This window comes from Lonchura striata, chromosome 28 (assembly GCF_050655825.1).
Source record: "Lonchura striata isolate lonStrDom1 chromosome 28, ASM5065582v1, whole genome shotgun sequence".
In the NCBI taxonomy this organism is placed as follows: domain Eukaryota; kingdom Metazoa; phylum Chordata; class Aves; order Passeriformes; family Estrildidae; genus Lonchura; species Lonchura striata.
In genome coordinates, this window is record NC_140730.1 from 6,017,145 (window position 1) to 6,037,076 (window position 19,932).

At 59.8% G+C, this 19,932-nt stretch overlaps 1 protein-coding gene across 1 annotated transcript; it reads right to left on the reverse strand.

Annotated features, from left to right (window-relative positions):
- Nucleotides 1–1,370: 1,370 nt before the first annotated feature.
- On the reverse strand, nt 1,371–17,974 carry LOC110469474 (nuclear receptor ROR-beta). Its single transcript, XM_021528243.3, has 10 exons — nt 17,665–17,974; nt 10,216–10,301; nt 9,984–10,125; nt 9,217–9,630; nt 8,647–8,768; nt 8,264–8,396; nt 7,108–7,215; nt 6,141–6,251; nt 5,509–5,621; nt 1,371–4,987 (listed from the first exon to the last, which is right to left on the reverse strand). Exons 1-10 carry the CDS (start codon nt 17,957–17,959, stop codon nt 4,826–4,828), a joined length of 1,686 nt encoding a protein of 561 aa, XP_021383918.2. The 5' UTR covers nt 17,960–17,974; the 3' UTR covers nt 1,371–4,825.
- Nucleotides 17,975–19,932: the final 1,958 nt, after the last annotated feature.

Sequence of the window (19,932 nt, forward strand, 5' to 3'; positions counted from 1 at the left end):
GTTCTTTCCCCCGCTCCAGAGCTGTGGCCAGCCCGGCTGAGTGCTGGGTCACAGCTCTGACCTGCACGGACACCCGGGGGAGATGCACAGGGCAGGCAGGAGGAAACGGGGATGAGCCTTACACGTTTCACACCCACTGATGCCCTTCACCCGTGTGCACCCAGAGCAGAGATTCGGAGAGTCCTGGAACATCCTGAGCTGGAAGGGACCCCCAGGGATCATCAGCCCAGCCCCTGTCCCTGCCCAGACCCCCCAACACCCACCCTGAGCAGCCCTGAGAGCGCTGTCCAAACGCTCCTGCAGCTCTGGCAGCCTCGGGGCCGGGACCATTCCCTGGGGAGCCTGGGCAGTGCCAGCACCCTCGGGGGGAAGAACCTTTCCCTGAGCTCCATGCCAAGGCCTGGCACAGCTCCAGCCCTTTCTGAGCTCCTGTCCCTGCCCAGAGCAGAGATTAGTGCCTGGCATCCAAGTCCTTGCATTCTTGTTAAATCCAGGACATCCATGAACCTCCATGTATAATGTCCTGGTGTACCTGTGGTGTTCTTTCCTTCCTAAGACTGGGAACTGTTTGAAAATGACTCCCAAATGCTCCTTGTCTGTCCCTGATTCCTCCCCACAGATGCACCATGCCCCCAGTCCTGTCTCCACTCTCCTGCCCCGAAATGTCCCCGGTACTGCCAGCTGCAGTCCCTGTCCCTCAGCTCAAGGGTGCTTTAGTGCGTTCCCCGATGAAAAACCTTCCCAGACCTCTGCTCTCCCTTGGGGTGCCCAGGCTGGGGGATGCAGAGGGGCTGGGAAGTGCTTCCAAGGGCTCCAAACCAAACACACACCCCCAGGGCACCGATCCAGCCTCCCCCTGGCTCATTTTGTTGTGCATTAAGTGAAGCAAGAACACCTCCCAATGCCTGAAATTCACCTTTATATCCAAATCCTGAACAAGATAGATGGGAGATTGGGCAGGAATTGTTCCTGGCAGGGTGGGCAGGCCCTGGCACAGGATGCCCACCCTGGATCCCTGGCAGTGCCCAAGGCCAGGCTGGACAGGGCTGGGAGCAGCCTGGGACAGTGGGAGGTGTCCCTGCCATGGCAAGGGTGGCACTGGGTGGGCTTTGAGGTCTCTTCCAACCCAAACCAGTCTGGGATTCTGGTACAGCTCAGTCCTGAGCCCATGGAAGAAATTCAAGCTTTTTCCATCACTTTGAGGGATTCGCTTCCGCTCTCACTCTTTGCTAAAATTTAAAATCACTATTTCCAACATAATTATTTTTTTTTAACCTTGTGAAACAGACTTTATTTTTCTTCCTGTAAATTTTGTGCAATATACATCTATGTACCTATAGAACACACCTCAGTAAAAAGGTTGTCATCCATACATTATATTACTTTTTATTTAATGTTATGAAAAATTCCAACAACAGTTTTTGTCCTTAAATAAACATTTCTCCCTCCCCTGCCCTCCCTTCCTAAGCTGACTGGTCTGAAAGAGGAAATTTTATTTAGTTATTTTCTTTTCTTTAAAAAAATAGAAATTACAATCTTACAAGACAGAACATTCAATGAGAACAGAAGCATTTTCCTAAATCTAAAAAGTAAAACATTTCCATAAAACCTGTTGGTATCTACAGGTAGGTGTGTGTGGAGGGGTGGTAAATGGAAATAAGAGGTCTTCCATTTCTTCCTTTCATTCATAGAGATAAAAAATAACATAAAACCGACCAAAACTTTATATATTTTTCTCTTTTGCACCAACATTCACAAGAATATATATTATATATATTTTTGATCCATCTTTATACACAGTGTGAGGGTTCTGTGGGTGGAAATGGACACTCAGCTAAACTGCCAGAGCAGACAAACAAACACTAAATTAATCTTGGCCTGGAAAAGAGCCATCGCTGGCAGCCCAGAGCTGTTGGAAAGGAACATCCCGTGCTGGGATGGGAATGTCTCCGGAGCACTGGAGCCACGGGGGGCTCGGGGCTCCCCAGCCCCTCCCCACTGGCCACAGGGGAGAGGGAAATCTCCCTTTTTCGGGCATTTCTGCCCAGCCTTTGTCGTTGGCCCTTTCCCTGCGAGCTCCAAGCTCTGGGTGGCCCAGCAGGGGTGAGGAACCTTGGCACAGCCCTGGCGAGCCCCAAGCAGGGGCTGCCATCCCTTTCCACCCCTTGCCATCCCTTTCCACCCCTTGCCATCCCTTTCCACGCATGGCATCCGTCCCAGGCCAGGAATCACCGAATTGACACCGAATCGACACCGAATCACTTTATCCCCTCCCAAAAAAAAAAAAAAAAAAAATAAAATCATCGAATCAAGTCGGTTCCTCTGAAGAGAACTGAAAAGTGCAGGTTCCCGCGGTTTGGCAGGTCGAGTTACACGTGCTTAATACTTCCAGTCTTCCCTAGGTTCCCACGGGGGGGGCTCTTATTGCTCAGAATAATCCAGAATCTCTCCCCACGGGATGGACGCTGTGATGGCCTGTTCCCAAATTAAGGTGCTTTCCTGGGTTCTTTGCCGGATGAAATGAACTCGGTGGCGTTGACCATTGGTGTGTGTCGGGTTGGCTGACAAATACTGAGGGCAAAAAGAAGGGTGTGTGCTTTTTTTTTTTTTTTTTTTTTCTGTTTTTTCCCCAGATGTTCCCAAACACCCACGGGCTGTTCCCTCCGAGCACAGTCATGTTCTGGGGGTGCTTTTCCCGGGAAGTGAACGGTGCTGTCGGAAATGATGCTTCCAAAAAAAAAAAAAGGCACAACCCTCTGGATGTAAAAGGCAGTACTGATTTCTCTCTTCTGTCCAAGCTTTGGAGAGGGCAGGAGAGGAGCCGGGCACGTCCCCACGCCATGGACGCTGCGCTGGACAGCGACGCATTGGCACTGGACGTTGCGTGGGGCCGTGGGAGCACCGGCAGCCTTTTCCCAGAGACCTGGCTCCAACAGAGAGGGAGCCGAGGCTGGCAGGCTCCAATCTACTCCCAGAGCTCTTGGGATGTGGTCGGCAAACCCATGGGAGTTTGCTCTTGGGACGTGGTCGGCAAACCCATGGGAGTTTGCTGTGCTGGGGAGGAACGCGGTCCCCAATTCCCTCTGCCTTCGAGCGGAGCAGAAATCCCATCAGCTTCCCGGGGAGTCTTCCCTCATCGAGGTTGGTCCATGGTCTTCCCTAGGAGGTCTTTTAATAAAAGCAGGAATATCCCTCACTAAGTCGCTAAGAAAGCTGCTGGTTTGGTTTAAAGGGCGCAGTTACGAATCCAAAGGTTTTGGCTCACGCTCGGGGATGATCCAAGTTGCCCGAAGATGGGGTTGGGTGCACGAGGAATCAGCACAAAGCAGGAAAGGAGCTTGGGATTTTAGCCCTTTGTCAGCAAAACTGGGGCTGCCTCAGAGCAGATTTTTCCCTTGTAGTTTTTTGGCATTTGCTGCAGCGGGAGCAGGAGCAGGGACAGAAAAATCCTTCTGCAGAGCCACAGAGTCTCTCAAGCATCCCCTGCTGCTGTGGCCTAGAACAGCATCATCCCACCTTCATCCCCTTTTGAGCCTCCCAAAAGGAGCAGCAGGTCCCAAACCCCACATTCCTTCCAACCAGCCTTATTCCTCAAAGGGAAAAATAAGGACCTTTCACTTCCCCTTGACTCCAACAGGCAGTTTCTCCCCTTAAAAACTCCTAAATCCTGCTAACTCAAGAGCAACTCCCAAAATAACAGTTCTGGGGAGCTCAGTGAGGGGAAAGCCTGGGTCCAGCTCAGCCTGCAGCAACAGGCAGCCACATCTGGGCTCCTGTGGGAAAGGGGAACCTGGGAGTGGGACCAGCTGTGGGCTGGGTGGGGAAAGGGTCACAAACCCTGCTCTGGGTGCTGAGCCATGGGGCAGTTTTAAGGAATTGATAAGAGAACTACACACAACACAGCACCCAGAGAGCCACTGCTGCTGCGGCCACCACGGGGACAGGGACAGTCCTGGAGCCCCTCCAGTGGCCACGGGTGCCTCTGGGGTGGGATGGCCAGGATTTGGGCTCTGGCTGAAGTCCCACGGGCCTGGAAAAGCTTCTGGGATGCACAGAGGTGGCACGAGGCAGGTGAACCTGCTGAACCAGCTCCACAAAGTCAGCTGGTCACACAGCTGGATGAGGAGCTGGCTGGGAATTTGGGAAAATGCTGTGATGGAGGGCATGGAGACCCTGCAAAACTCTTCCCCTGCTGCAGTGGGCATCTTTTCCCTCAAACCAGCTTCCCCCACTGGAAAATCCTGTGCTGAATCCCCCACCAGCCACAGCCAGACTTTTCTTGGCCAAGCTCCCAGGGTCCCACTGCACCCATGGGAGATGAAATAAAGCAAAGGCTCTGTCCTTTCCCTCTCCTCAGCTGCAGCCCCAACCCGACCCAGCCGAGTCAGCATCGCCCCTTCTTTATCCCATGCCTGATGTTCGGGTTTAAAAAACCACAATAAAATAAAAATAATAATTAAAAAATAAAGAAATAAAAAGCGGAGGTGGAGAGTGCAGCCGGGACAGCGGGAAGGGCACTCCCTCCTCCCGTGCCACCGGGAGCAGCCGGTCCCTCACCACTGCCAGGAGCATCTCCTCTCCCAAGCAGAGATTTCACATTCATTTCACTGGTATGGCAAAGTCCGTTTGCTTTTTCCTTCAAGGTGCTTTACATTCAAGAGCTATTGCAATCCACAGCGAGGAGACGGGGCCAGGGAGGCACCGCAGCCCCCCCCGGGCTTCTCTTGCCATTGATTATTTGATTTAAATAAATTGCCCCAAACCTCTGAAGTGCAGTTTGTCTCCAGGTTTTGGGGAGCTCGAAGGGGGCCGCTGGCTCCTGGCCTTAGCTCTCCCGGGGGTCGCTGTACTGAAGCTCCGAGTTGAAAACCTCCTTATAGAGGGGAGGGAAGTTCATGGCAGTCTCCGGGTGCAGGAGACGGAAAAATTCCAGCTTGTCCAAGTGCAGGTTGCAAATGGTCTTCATCAAGGGCAGCTTGGAAACCATCTGCAGGGAGGGAAGGAACTGGTGACCACTGGGATGATGGGTGTAGTGGCCCTGATGCTCTTCCCCCTCCCCTGGGGACAAACAGGGGGGTTTGGGGACCACTGGGTTCCCAACTGGTGTCCCTTGCACTGCTGTCCCTGGGCACAGCGTGTGGGTTTGGGGATCTGGCACTGGGGCACCAGCAGTCTGCTCACCTTTGGGAAGCCTGGCAGCAGCCCCAAACCCACAGGGGGTCTCCTCCCCACCCCAGCTCTGTACAGGTCAAAGCATTCCCAAAATGGCTCCTTTTGCCTACAAAAACCCCACTTCCTGATGCACTGCCAGGTTCAGCAGCACAGTGCTGCCTCTGCCTGCACCTCAACGGGGATTCACAGCCCTTGGAAGGAGAAATTCTCCTCCTCTGACAGGTTTGAGGTGTCTCTCTCCAAAATGCCCACGTGTGGCTCATGAACTCTGGCACAGCCACGTCAGCCCAGCTCAGACACCCCCTGCACCCCTGGCTGGGTTTCCTGTGCCACTACCTTCGAGAGCTTGTCCTCAGTGGAGTGTTTCTTCTGGATCTCGTGCTGCAGGGCCACATAGATCTTGTCCTGGAGCTTTTGCACCTTCCTGGACTCGGTCAGCCACGGGCGGTCTGTGGGAGAGGAAGGACAGAGTCACCACATGTTGGATTGGGTCCTTTTCTGACTTAGAGATAGGGCAACAGAGAGGTGTTTTAAAAAACTTGTGTTTTAGTTTTAGTCTTATGTGAAGGGTGAGACAATATATATGTTATAAATCACGCTATCACAATTAGAACTAACTATTAGAATGCAATCACTATTAGAGGCTAATCCATTTCCCACAACCACAGGGCCAGAGTCAGCACAGGGTTTCTCCCAGGCACAGGGCAGAGTCCCTGGCTCTTTTAACCCTTCCTGATCTCCAGGATGGTTTTGGGGATGCTTGGTTCCTCTCTATTCTCCCCACCCCACCATGGGTGAGAGTTCCTCTTCCCATCAAGGAAATTTGACAGATGCATTTTGTGCATCTTTCGACACATTTTTCCCCCCAAGTTCCTTTCCCAGGAATAACTGAAATCATCCACCAAGGAATGATTTATGGGGTCAGCTCTCCCCACAGGACACCCCCAGATGTGGGGGCCCCCCAGTACCTGGGGAGAGCAGGACAGCAGCAGTGAAGAGGGCGAGCTCCTCGTCCGACAGCTGCAGGCGGCACAGGGTCCTCCCCAGCTCGAAGACGGCACCGATGAGGTCGTCACAGCCTGAGCAGGGGACAGCAGGGACACGTCACTGTCACTGTCACTGTCACTGCTCTGCCCAGCCACCAGCAGAACCCAGCGGCACCCGGAGCTTGGAAAGGTTTTGGGAGACGAGATGGGTGGATGGAGGGGGGGTCCTGGATACTCACCTGGCTGCAAATTCCAGCCTTGACTGGATTCCGGAGGGAGAGGACAGGGACAGGGAAAACAGGGGATAGGGAGAGGAAGAGGAGGAGTGAGAAAGAGAAAGAAGGAGAGAGGAGAAGAAGAAAGAGATGAGAGGAGAGGGAGAGAGGAGAAGAAAGAGATGAGAGGAGAGGGAGAGAGGAGAAGAAAGAGATGAGAGGAGAGGGAGAGAGGAGAAGAAAGAGATGAGAGGAGAGGGAGAGGGAGAGAGGAGAGGGAGAGAGGAGAGGGAGAGAGGAGAGGGAGAGAGGAGAGGGAGAGAGGAGAGGGAGAGAGGAGAGGGAGAGAGGAGAGGGAGAGAGGAGAGGGAGAGAGGAGAGGGAGAGAGGAGAGGGAGAGAGGAGAGGGAGAGAGGAGAGGGAGAGAGGAGAAAGGAGATGAGGAGAAAGGAGAAAGGAGAAAGGAGAAAGGAGAAAGGAGAAAGGAGAAAGGAGAAAGGAGAAAGGAGAAAGGAGAAAGGAGAAAGGAGAAAGGAGAAAGGAGAAAGGAGAAAGGAGAAAGGAGAAAGGAGAAAGGAGAAAGGAGAGAGGAGAGAGGAGAAAGGAGAGAGGAGAAAGGAGAGAGGAGAAAGGAGAGAGGAGAAAGGAGAGAGGAGAAAGGAGAAAGGAGAAAGGAGAAAGGAGAAAAAGAAGGAGGAAGAGAGCCCCGGGGGAGGGGCAGCTCGAGCCCTTACCGAGAGATTTGAACATCTGCATCCCGCCGAACTTGCCCTCGAAGAGGACGGTGTTGTTCAAGGGGTTGAACGCGCGGATCATGCGGATCAGGAGCACCTCGAGGCAACCTGATGTAGGCAGAGAGAGCGCAGACGAGGGCAGGGCAGGGCAGGGTGGGGAAGGTCAGGGGGGTTTCCATCACCCCAGGACCAAATGTGAGAAAGAGGAAAGCCCCCAGTGCACGTTTGAGGTCCAGATTGTTCATTCCCAAGAGCAGAATGGGTATTTCAACAGATCCAGTTTGGGTTTTTGGGATCGGTTGGGTTTTTTTAGGCGTCCAATTGTGACCACAATATTTCACCGAAGGGAAATATCCAGTCATTCGCAGCCAGGCACAGAGAGACCGAGGTTGTGGTGGAGCACCGAGAGAGAGGAAAGGGTGAAAACAAAATAAATAAAAAGAAAATGGAAGGAAGAAATGAAAGAATGAGTTAAACTCCAGCGCATCAGGCACAGCCAGCTCTGGCTTTGGGGTACAGCACCCTGCTGGGATGCTGGCACGTGTCCCCAGGGCTGGGTGCTAATCTCAGCTCCCCAGCTCTGACACATTAGAAACTATGAGGTTCTCCCAGTGTTTTGGGGATTTTGCACATTCAGCTCCCTGGCCTGGGCACGGCATTGCCAGCTTGGGCAGATGGAAGGGTGGGGGACGTGGGTGTGCGCTGCCATCATCCTCCTCTTCCCAGTCTCTTGCTGGGAGAAAAGGCCAATCCTTTTCTCTCAATCCTCCCTGCTCCTGTTTGAGTTTGGCACCCCTTCTCCCAGAGGAAAACCTTCTGTTCTCATTTCCATCCCAGTTTCTGGGTGACATTTGGATGAGGGCGGCCATGGAGAAAAGCCTCTGCCCAAGGCAGGCACTCCCCACGTGCCCCCCTTCACCATCGCCCTGATTCGTGACCTTCAGCTCCTTCCAGCCCAGCACCTGCTCCCCCAGCACTGGGAGAACTGGGGCAGCCAGGGAGGGGACCCCCAAAAGGAAAGCACCAGCCAAGAGAAAAGATGGGATTTGCTTCTGGCCCCAGGGCTGCCGCTCAGGAGAGGGGCTGGGGAGGGGGACAGGGGGACACGAAGGGAGTGGCAGGGACACAAGGGGGGCGGTGGGGCTCCCCCCCTTACCGGCTTTCAGGAGGATGATCTGGTCGTTCTGGCAGAGCTCCATGAAGCCGTCGATGCGCTTGGCGAACTCCACCACGTACTGGATGGCGTTGGAGATCTGCAGCGAGCACTGCTGCCACATGGCCTCGCAGCTCTGCGCCACAGCGGGGACACTCTCAGGGGGTGCTGGCACCCCGGCACCCCAGCTCTGCGACCCCCAGGGCAGGGATGAGACCCCAGTGCCAGCCATCCACGGGGGATGGTGGCATTAGGACACCTGGCAGGTGAGCTCCCCCTCTGGGCTGCTCCCAAAGCACTGACAGACCCTCCTCATCTTCATCCCCACCTCAGCATGGCCCCAGGGGACCCTGGCTGTGCCAGGGGGCTGTGACAGTGGCACTCACCTTGCTCTGCAGGGCACGGACCTCCTCAGGGGAGTAGAGGCTCCATGCCAGGCGCTTGAGCTCCTCTGTTGTGTACTGGCACGTCTCCAGGTGTGACTTCACCACGTTCTGGGCCACCCGGTCTGCAAGATGGGGACAGCAGGCGGTGAGACCTGGGGACCCCAACCCTGTCCTCACCTCTGGGGCTGCTGGGGCTGAGGGCTGGAGGGATGATGGGGCCCTTACGGTGCCATGGGGGTCTGAGCCTAAAGCAAGGGATGCGCCACATGACCTTGGGTGTGCTGAGCTCCACCAGGGAGCCTTGGGGCTGCTCCAAGAGCTGAGGCTGGGCTCTCTATCTTTGAATCCCAGAATGGTTTGGGTTGGAAGCTTAAATCCCATCCATTTATTAATCTCATTCCAACCAGAATATTAAATATAGTTATTAAATCTCATTCCAACCCCCTGCCGTGGGCAGGGACACCTTCCCCATGACCAGGTGTGGGTCCTGCAAGGTGCTGGGGTGGCCCCAAGCACCATCCTCAGGGACACACACACCCCACACTTGCCCTGCACCACAGCAGCGCTCACCAATCTCCAGGACAGAGATGTCAGGGGGCAGCTGGGCACCCTCCAGTGCCCCGTGTGCCAACAGCGCCGGCTCCAGCATCAACTCGTAGATGGACTCCTGCTTGATGAGCGTGGCATCAGCCACATCCAGGCTGGACTGGTCGGGTGAGGGCTGCGCCGAGGCCAGCAGGTCCAGGTTGTAGTAGGTGCTGCTGCCGTCGGGGGTCAGGGGGAAGTCGAAGAGGAGCCCGTCGGACAGCGTGGAGATCTCGTCCAGGTCCGAGAGGCCGCTGCTGACGCTCGTGGTGTAGACACGGCTCAGGGGCTCGGGCTCGTCCTTGGTGCCGCCGCTCTGCTCCTGGCTCTGCTGGTGCTTCTGCACCTCGGCGTAGAGGCTGTCCCGCTGCTTCTTGGACATGCGGCCGAACTTCACCGCTGCCCCGGGGAGACGCGGCCGTGTCAGGGCAGCTTCACCCCCAGGGCAGAGCCACGACCACCCACTGCCCTGGGGAATGTCCTGGATCCCGGGGCAGTGCCTGCCCTGGGGGTCTCTGAGCCCTAAGAGGGGCTGGGACCCCACTGGCTGCGCCCCCCCTGTCCCAGACCAACCCTGGGTCAAACCAAACAGAACCAGCTTCGATTTTCCCACGGAAAACACAAACCCATTTCTCACTTCCCAAACCCTCCTTGCACCGCGCTGGCCCTGCAGGGGATGCAGCTTCATCCCGAGCGCCTGACTCCTCCCAGGAGGAGCCGGTGGCCCCTGGGGACCCCGGGGCAGCACTCACCGTCGCGGGACATGCCCAGTGCCAGGCATTTCTGCAGGCGGCAGTGCTGGCAGCGGTTGCGGTTGGTGCGGTCGATCAGGCAGTTCCTTTGCCGGGAGCAGGAGTAGCTGGCATTGTTCTGCTGGCTCCTCCGGAAGAAACCCTGCCCGGGATGGGACGGGAGGAGTTGGGAATGTGGCCGGCTGGACGCCAGGGCCGCCCCCCTGCCCGCAGCCGGCCTCCCCGGGCTCACCTTGCAGCCTTCGCAGGTGATGACGCCGTAGTGGATCCCGGAGGATTTGTCTCCGCAGATCTTGCACGGGATCACCTCAATTTGGGCTGCGGTGGATGGGGAAAGAGAGGAAACCACGGAGGTTAATAATGGTTATGCTGAGTGGGAGGAGGGAGATGGCCCCTGGCCACAACAGCCGCGGGCTGGCTCAGCACCTTGGGAAACTGAGGCACGAGAGCCAGACCCACCAACAGCTCAGCCTTTCCCACAGAATCTCACAAGGAATCTTGCACCTCAGAGAGGTCCCTAAAAGGTTCACACAGGGCATGGGGTACCCCCATCCCCCAGCAGCAAGAGACAGGGTAGGAAAGGCCCTTGGATCTCGGAAATCACAGGATGTTTTCTGCCCCAGCCTGCCTAGGAATCACTCCCCTTAATTTTCAACTGATGTGTGCACCAGGACAGGGACAGCCTTGGCCCAGGGACCATCCCCATCCCTGCAGCTGCAGAAGCTCTGCTGCTGGAGGTCTGGCACAAGTAGAGGGTCTGGGCCCCCCTGTGGCCCCCCAGAAGCTCCTCTGAAACCCAGGACCGATATAGCCATCCCCAGCTCAAGGTCCCGGCCCCCTTCCCCCCACAAATCCGCTTCCCTCCCCGCTTCTGCTTCGCTGGCACTGAGCTGCTAATAGGCTTCGTCCTCCTCATTTTCCAGCTGCCCCAGATCTGGGCTGGCTCTGCCCTCCCGACCTGCACGGGGGGAGGGATGCACGGCACCCCCGGGACTCGTACGTGCCTCCCGGCATCTCTGCACCCTCTAATCCCTGCTCCAGCCCCCGCACCCCCCGGCTGGGCTCAGCCTGGCATCGCTCTCGAGGGTGCTGGGCAGCCACCGCCGCGCCAAAATAACCCCCACGGCCAGATTATGGTTATTTCCAATCTCCTGGGCCTGTGCAAATCCCTGCTCGGGTAATTCCCTTCTGCCTCTCTTCTCCCCTGGGAATCATCAGCTCTGGTGGAGAGATGTGCTCTGCAGGGCCACCTCTGCGAGTGACAATCCCAGTGCCCAGCCAGTGCCACCTGCACCCCAGCACCCAGCAGGGTCCTGGGGTCCCTTGCTGCTTGGGGCAGGCTGGGATGGGGCAGTGAAGCCTCGCTGGGCAGAGGGGCAGCCGAGGTGCCATCAGTGCCCCAGGGATGCCATCGGCCCCTCAGGGATGCTCAGTGCCCCAGGGATGCTCAGTGCCCCAGGGATGGCATTGGTCCTTCCTAGGGATACTCTCTGTCCCCCAGGGGAGCCATTGGTACCCCCAGGGATGCTCAATATCCAGGGATGCTACTGGTACCCACAGAGATGCTATTGGTACCCCCAGGGATGCCATCAGTACCCCCCCAGGGATGCCACCACTGTATGCCCCGGGGCAGATTTGCTTTCAGTTGCTCTGGGGAAGGACTCACTCCCAATCCAGGTGTAAGTGGAGGGATGGATCCCTCCTGCATCCTTTGACTCCCTGGTTAACCCAATGCCCCACATGCACCAAGTGGTTTTGGGGCTTACCCCTCCTCCCCCAGGCTGCTGAGCTGGGCTTCTCCCAGGGCTGTGTGTTGTCCCCCGACTCGAGGGAGTCACATCCCATCCCTGCCCCTCCCCACATCCTCTGCCTACGCCTGTGCCGTGGTTCTGAGCCTGGGAGGGCAGAGCTGATTTCCCCTGGTGGGCAGGGCAGGGGTGTCCAGGGCATCCTCGCATCCCCCGCAGCTGCACCAACACCGCAGCCCCAGGACCACCCCTTTCGCAGGGGCATGGAGGCACCGGGAGGGCCACGCGTGGCCACCCCCAAATCACCACCCAGCTCCGATGACCAAGACACCCCCAATTCCCTGGATCCCGCTGCCATCTTCCCCCACGCTGCCGGACCGCGGGGACCGCTCCCCTCTCCACCACCCCGCCCCGAGCCCTGTCCCGGGATGGGACCGAGGTGGTGGCATGGCGGGGGGCACAGGGAGGGGGTGCCACCCCCGGCAGGAAGCGGCGTCGGCTCGTTATGCAACGCTAATTGCAGCCGCCGGCAGCGCGGGTGATGCAGCGCGGCCGCCGCGCCCTCACGCCCGCGGCCGATACTCCGGTACCCGAATTACCGGCACCGGCAAACACCGGCAAACACCGGGGCTGAGCGCGGCCCGGTACCCCCCAGCAGCGCCCAGCCGTGCCAGCCCGCAGTGCCCAAAATCTCCAGCCATCCCAAAGGCTTCGTGTAATCCCAAATTACAGGAAAATCCCGCTCCCCGAGAGCCCCCCGGGGCTGGAGCCGGGGGTGGTGCGGGTGATGCTGTCCTGGCCGAGGAGAAGCCCTGACCACCCGCCGGGCGCCCGCCGCCTTTTGGGGCTCTAATTACCATCCTGCTAATTACCCGGCCGTGCCCACCACTGGCACCTGACCCGCTCGTAAGACGCTCGCCCCAAATAACTGACGTGGAGATACGGCCGTAACCTGGCGATGGCAATTAGCCCAGCACGGTTAATTGCTGCTCTGATTGTAAACCCGGCTGAATCACCAGTCGGCTCCATCAGTGTCCCCTCGTGCCGCAGCTCTGGACCCCCGAGGCGGCCGGACCGTCCCCCCATCTCCCCTGTGACCCCCAAACACACTCCTGGGGCAAATCCCCAGGATTTGGGGGATGGGAAGGAATGTGGGTGTGGGGGGATGGCCACAGCATCTCCAGGATCCCCCTAAATCTCACTGTGATGAGGGAAAGCATCTCAGTAGACCCCCAAATCCCGGATTATTCCCCCACTCCAACCACCCCACACCACCCCCGTGCCTCAGTTTCCCCACCGGAGAATTTAGCATCTCCTCCCACCACAGCCGAGCCACCATCGGCCACACTGGGAACGGGTTGGGGGGAGGGGGGCATTTAGGAAGGGGTGAACTTCTTCCCCCTCTCGGGGAGGCAGCAGGAAAACTCCACCCCGTGGCCGATGGGGTTAAAATAGGGATCGGGATAAAAGAAACAACGAAAGGGTTAAAAAAAAAAAAAAAAAAGCAATAATGATCTCCAGCCGGCAATTAAAATGTCCCGGCGGTGGTATTTGCTCTCCTCCCACTGTAAACACTTCTTGCCCAACTCCCGGCCCGCTGCCACCGCCGGCCCTTATGTAAGTGGCCCTGTGGCACGGTCCGGCCACGGGCCGCGGCCGTGGCGGGGCGATGGCCCCGGGGCGGCGCGGGAGCCATCCTGTCCCACTGACACACTTTCTGCCCGTGGCCACGCGTGCTTGTGTAACCACGGCCGTTAACCCTTCCGGGCCCGCGGCCACTCCCGCCCGGGCTGGCGCTCAGGGTGGCCCCCCCGACCTCCCGCCACCGGGAGCGGGGATTTTGGGGCGATTTGGGGTGATAGCTCCAGCTGGGGGTACCCGTTTGTCACCCTGAGCTGCAGCTGCAGGTGAGGGGCACAGGTCTGTCACCCTGTCACCCCCCAGACCCGCCGTGTGTGCCCCCTCCAGCCCAGCACACCGACCCCAGGCCGGGCTGGAGGCTCCGGTGGTTTCGGCAGAGCCAGAACCGCCCTCCCCGGGGCGGGAGGCGGCCGGCACACCCTCCTCTCCATCGCCTCCGCCCCAAGGGCGGGCATCCTTGCACCCCGAAACAAAACAAGGCAGGCCCCGCAGGATGCAGCCACGGGGGGCCAGAACCCCCTCTGTGGTGCAGGGAGGATGGTGGCCCCATCCTCCTCCTCCTCCTCCTCCTCCTCCTCCTGCTCCCCCTGGCCCTCCCCTCAGCCCTATGATCTCACTGCTTTTGGGGAATCACCCCAAAACCCTCAGCAGCCTATTAAGCCTTGGGGTCATGTGCTGTGACCCCACTGCTGCTGGAGGTGTCTTGGAGCTGCCTCTCCCTTCCATCAGCATAACTGGGTACCCCTGGCTGTGGGGTGAGGACTCCTGGGAGGGCTTTGGTTTGGGGTGCATTAGCAGATCCCTGCATAGTCCCCCAGGGTGAGCTTGCACAGCTGTCACCCCACAGGGGCAGAATATGGCCACCCCTTCCCCTGGGGGGGCCACATGAGGCCATGGTGTCCTTGCTGGAGGTAGTGGGGCAAGCATTCCAGCTCTGTGCATTTCAGAGGTGGCTCCCTGCCCCAAATACCCCCCAGTGCTTCCCCAGTGCCCCAGTTCATTACCAGTGAACCTGCTGGGGAAGCAGCTCCTTGCCCCATCCCTCTGCCAGGCTCAATCCATGCCCCAGGATGGGCACCCCTGGTAACTGGCAGCAGCTCTGCAGCCCCCCTGGGTCCCCCAGCCCCAGCCAGGGCACCGGGGTGCTCCAGGGCTTTGCCTCCACCACCTCTCCCCTTCCAGGGGAACTCAGCATCCCCTGGTGCAGCCAGAGCAGGGAGAGGAGGATGAGTCCAGGCAGCACAGGGACGCCCAGGGACATGCAGGGACCCAACAGGGACATGCAGGGACCTACAATGCCACCCCATTTCCCATTCCTGCCCTAAACCCCAGCTCTGCACCTGCATTCCCTGCAGCAACCTCCAGCCCCGGGAGTGACTGCTCTTCCCCACAGTCACCATCCACAGCTGTCTTTTGCTGTTGGGCAGGAATAAATAAGGAAATAAAGGGAATTATCACCCCTTCATACCTGCTGTTGGCTTTGCTATTAAACAGCCTCCAGTGCTGCAGTGCCTTGGGGTCTCCCAGCACCCCGGCACTTCAGCCATTGCTGCCAAAAACCCCATCCCCATCCATGCACCCCAGGGAACCCCAAACAAGCCAGGCCCGTGCCGGTGTTCACAGCCTGGCTCCAGGCACCGGCAGCACCGAGGCCAAGTGGGCAGCAGGGAAAATTAAATGACACAACCACGGCTCTGTGCCTGGCTGGGATTCTGGAGGGAGAACTGCTTTCCTAAGTGATTAGCAAAGATTTCCAGGAAACTTTGGGCCCGAACAGCGCTCAGCTGCTCTCACCCTGCCCTGGGGCAACCCATGGCCACCTTCCCTTGCAGGCACGGTTTTGCATTCCCCCCAGTCCCCAGCAAAGCGCTGCATTTCCCCGTCCCGTGGTGCAGCGTGTGCCCCCAGCAGGGAAATCGCAGCTCCGGATGGGCGATGCGGCTACCCCAGGCTCCTGCCCGGGCGCTCCGGTGCAGCAGCTCCGGTGCAGCAGCTCCGGTGCCACGCAGCGCCGTGCCAAGGCCAGCCCCGCCGGCGCAGGACGCAGCCCTTTGCACTTTGCCTGGTGCTGAAGGGTGGCAAAGGTGAGGCAGCGGGAGGGGGACCTGCCAGCCCGGGGTGGGGACAAACCGGGCTGCGGTGGGAGAACCCCTCCGCCAGTGCTGCTAAACTGGGGAGGGAATTATCTCCCTGGGGCTAAAAAAAGGCAGGAGAGCAGCTCTGCTCGCCACATCCGATAAACCGGGCTGATTTAGCCATTAGCAGCTCTTTAAATAGCCGCCGCGAGTTCAGAGTTAAACGTGAGAGCGAGCAGGGCCAGGGACACTGAGGGGACGGGGACCACCGACCCCCCAGCGCTGCTCTTCCCCCTCCTGCCGCTGACTCTCCCTGGGGTTATCAGGGTGGGGGATCCCAAATCCCGTCCGGACCCCATAAAGCCGGCGGACAGCTTTCTCCTCCCGGCTGGGTTTTTGGGAAGCAGCAGGCACGGCCATCGCCGCGCTCCGGTGCGCGGGACAGGCGCGGCCGTCGTGCGGGAGGGTCGGCGGTGCCGGCCGCGCCAGCACAGTGTGCACGCCGCCGAAACGGGCAGCGAAGCTCCTCCTCCGCCCTCTCTGATTTTTCCAATGACAGATCTAGGTCACTAGGACAAGTCGCAAAGGCTGCCGAGCCACCGCACGCTCCTCGCCACGCTGCTTGCAAAACAAGTGAGCAGGAGGGCTGGAAATCGTATAGGATTATACAAGGCAAAGCCTCTTCCCCGGCCCCGGCGCAGCCGCGGCGCAGGGGAGGACAGGAGCGAGGAGCTGCTGTGGCCCCCGGGGAAATGGGGCAGAGCGGTGGCGGTTTTGGGTAGGAAAATGGAGATTGAATCAATTTGGCGTCGCCATGCGGCATTTGGGCTTCGAGAGGGATGAGGATGCGGGATTGCGGGGAAAATGCCCGATGGGGGAAATGGTGGATATCAGGAGGGTTTGGCACTAAATTAGGGTCAACACCAGAAATTCATGGGGGAAAAGGAAAAATATTTTTAAAAAAGGAAAAGTTTGCCCAGTTGCTAATTAATCCGGTGCTGGCTGTGCAAGCGCTACGTAAGAGCCAGGCGTGATCGCAATTAGGCAGGCGTTAATGCTTTCCCCTGTCCTAATAAAGGTGAAAACCCAGGATGTCGAGGGGCAGGAAAGGGATGTGGGGGGCTCGCCTCGCCCTCCTCACCCACCCCGGCCCCTCCGTTACACAAGAGTGCGGCGGGGGCAGAGCCGCAGCACCCGCGGCGCAGGGAGGAAGCAGGATTTGAGGAGCTCGGGATGAACGTCCTGGTACCCACACCCCAAAATGAGCCTAAGGACGTGCACCCCTAAAACACACCTATGGATGGGCACGAAGGAGTCCTGGCAGGGCGAAGGGCTCGGGGAAGGAAAGGCATGATGGAAAAATGATTTAAAGGAGGATGAAAATCCCAGTCCAGCACGCTGGCAACAGAGCTGAGTCCGGCCACCGCTGCGTCACCATCAGCAGGCCCCGCTGGATTGTCCCGCTGGACCCTTCCTCCCTCCATCCTCCTCCTCCCCACCCCCTGCTTGGCAAAGCAGAGGGGTGAAAAGTCGGAATTGCCTTTGGTAATGGGTAAAACCAGGCAGGTGTTGGCACAACTCACCCCTGCCCCGGAAAAGGGGCACCCGAAATTGCACCTGATCCCTCTCCCATCCCTGCAGGAGCCTCCCAAACTGCCCCCCACGCCGTGGGGAGGGGGAAAAGGGGGAAAAAAACTACAATAAATCCAGCCCTGGTGGGAGCAACATATTGAAGAGGAGATTAAGAGGTTTAGTGCGGGGAAAAGCTTAAGAGTGCGTCTAAGCCAGCGTCGGAAAGCAAAGCAAAATAAACAAGAATTTTATTCCTAACGAAGGGGGAGCCGGAGGAGGCAGAGCGGCCCCGGCGGGGCTGGCGCGGGTCCCCCCTTGTCCCGTTCCGGCGGGGCTGATGCGGATCCCCCCGTGTCCCCAGCGGGGCTGCTGCGGGGTCCTTCCCATCCCTTCCGCGGGGCTCATACGGCTCCCCTCGTCCTCCTCCAGCAAAGTTGGTGCGCATCCCCCCTTGTCACTGTCCGGGCTGGCACCGCGTCCCCCCGTCCCCCACCGGCGGGGCTGATGCGGCTGCCCCGTATCCCCGGCCGGGCTGACGTCGGGTCCTGCCCGTCCCCCTCCGCCGGGCCGGTGCGGGTCTCCCCGATCCCCACCGGGACCAACTTCTGCCGCTGCCCGCCGCAGCCCCCAGCCCCCCGGACCCACCTCGCATCGTGTCCGCCGCGGTCAGGGCGCCGGGGGGCGCATGGGGCGGCGCGGGGGTCCGGAGCGGCGCGGGGCGCGGCGGGGAGCGGCGGCACCGGGAGGCACCGGGCGGCACCGGGAAGCACCGGGCGGCACCGGGCGGCTCTGGCACCTGCCCCTCCGCCGCGCCGTGACCCACTTCTGCCCGAGCATGCGGCCGTTCACATGACGAGCCCGCCCCGCCCCCCCCAATCGGTTTCACTTCCAGCCCCACCTCCTGCCCTTCGTCCTCCTCCTCCTCCCGCTCCATCCCCATCCCCGCCGCTCCGCCGCCCGGTGCTCGGCGCTGCGCGGCCGCTGCCGGCGCCTGCCCGGGACCGGGGTCTGCGCGACCCCTGCCCGGCTGCGGCGGCTCGGAGCTGCCCCCGGGGCTGCCCGCCCCCGGGAGGGACGTGCCGGTGCCCGTCCCGCTCCGGCTCGCCCAGGCACGGGGCCGGCTGCGTGTCCCGCTGAATCACCGCTCCCTTGCTTCACTTGGCTCCCGTGCAGCCCCGCGGTCCCTGCCAGGGACCCCGCTCGGCGCGAGGATCCCAAAAAACCCCGGCAGGACAGGACAGTGCCGGGGCCCTCTGCTGAAGGGGCAGCACCCGGCACCGGGGGCTGTGGGGAGCACGGGGACCCCCGTGGGGCTGCCCAACGTGCCCATGCCAGGGTGCAGATGCTGAGGTCTGGGGGCACATCCCTCCCGGGAGCCCTGCGGGTCGGGAATGGAGCCGTGGAAGTAGTGGGAAGCTTTGAAGCTGGCAGGGAGGCATTCCCACCCCGTCCTTCATGCTGGGATAGGCACAGGTGGTTTTGGGGCCTGGAGTTGTGCCCTGGGTAAGGGACACTGCCTAAGACGTGCAAGGAGATGGTGGCCTCGCCGTGCAGAGCCCGAGGTATCGGCATGGGGCAAAGTCCCCTGGCTGGGGTTTGTGGTGCACCAGGTCACCAGAGTCTCCCTGGTGCCACATCACAGGGGTGGAGGCAGCTGGTCCTGGTAATGTTGGGCCAGGGCTCAGGTGCCAGGGTCAGTGCCCAGCAGTGCCCAGAGATGCCTGGGGACAGTGGCACTGGCCTGGAGACCTGATGTGTGTGGGGAAGGCATCTGCCATAGGCATGAGCACTGCTCCTACTGCAGACACAGATCTGGCATCCACCATGGGCATGGATTTGGCATCACCACGGGCATGGATGTGGCATCTGCCATGAGCATGAGTGTGGCATCTGCCATGAGCGTGGCATCCACTCGTGGTCACAAGCATGGCACAGCCACACCAGCCATGGACATGGACACAACATCCATAGAGGCACAGATGCAGCCACCATCACCATCCCTACACATGGCATCATTGCCTCCTCCCTGGATACCCTCGCAGCTGGGCCCTGAGGGGACACCTCAGCCCCCCAACGCTCAAATCAAACAATTTAATGGCAACTGAGGGGGGGCAATTCCATCCCGCATCCATCCCAAACGCTGAGCCGAGCCGGCGTGCAGAGATGCCGACGGGCCGCTGGCAGAGGGGTTGCCCTGCTCTTCCTGGAGCTGTCCCCTGCTGTGGCAGAGGGACGCTGGCGCTGAGCCGTGGTGGCACTTTGCGTGCTGCCAGGCCGGCTCCGCGCCGGGGGAGGGGGCCGGGGCCGGGGCGCGGAGGGGCCGGGCGCGCTCCAGCGCTGCTGTCTGACTCGATCTCGCTGATGGCGATTGGGAACGGGCTCGCTGCTCTCGCCGGTCGGATTCGCTCCTTCCTCCCGGCTTCCCTGCCTGCTCCGCATGGATGGGCACGCAAGACGGGACGAGGGGCGACGTCTCGCCTCGCTCTTCGCAGGCTCTGCTTGCAGCGAGCGCAGCCCCGGATGGAGGCAGAGATCCCAGCCCGGTGCGCATCCCGAGCGGCCCCGGTCGGGGTCACGGGAGCTGCCCGAAGCAGGTCACCCTCATTAGCCCCATTTCAGATGGGGAAACTGAGACCGGGAGCAGCGCGGTGACTCCCCGCGGCACGCAGGGTCCGGCCCCGGCGGCCTCGCCCCTCCCAAAAGGCGCTCGCCGATTGCTGCTGTTGGGACAGTCGTGGCTGAATCGCGCCAGAGCGAGAGCGAAAATACTCCCGAGCGCTCAGCGCAACCCAAAAGTATGAGGTTACATAAGCGGCACCACACCTGCCGTGAGCAAGGCGGGACCCACGCAGCCATCCACGCACCCCTCCCGCCGCCGGCCCCTTAACCCTTCGTGTGCGGTGCCCGCCCCGG

Excerpts from the sequence above, each read along its gene's own strand:
- LOC110469474 (XM_021528243.3), bottom strand. The coding sequence starts at position 17,959 with ATGGGGATGGAGCGGGAGGAGGAGGAGGACGAAGGGCAGGAGGTGGGG. Across the intron at positions 10,302-17,664 it reads CGCGGCGGACACGATGCGAG|CCCAAATTGAGGTGATCCCG; the intron begins GTGGGTCCGGGG and ends CATCCACCGCAG. Across the intron at positions 8,769-9,216 it reads CATCTCTGTCCTGGAGATTG|ACCGGGTGGCCCAGAACGTG; the intron begins GTGAGCGCTGCT and ends CCCATCTTGCAG.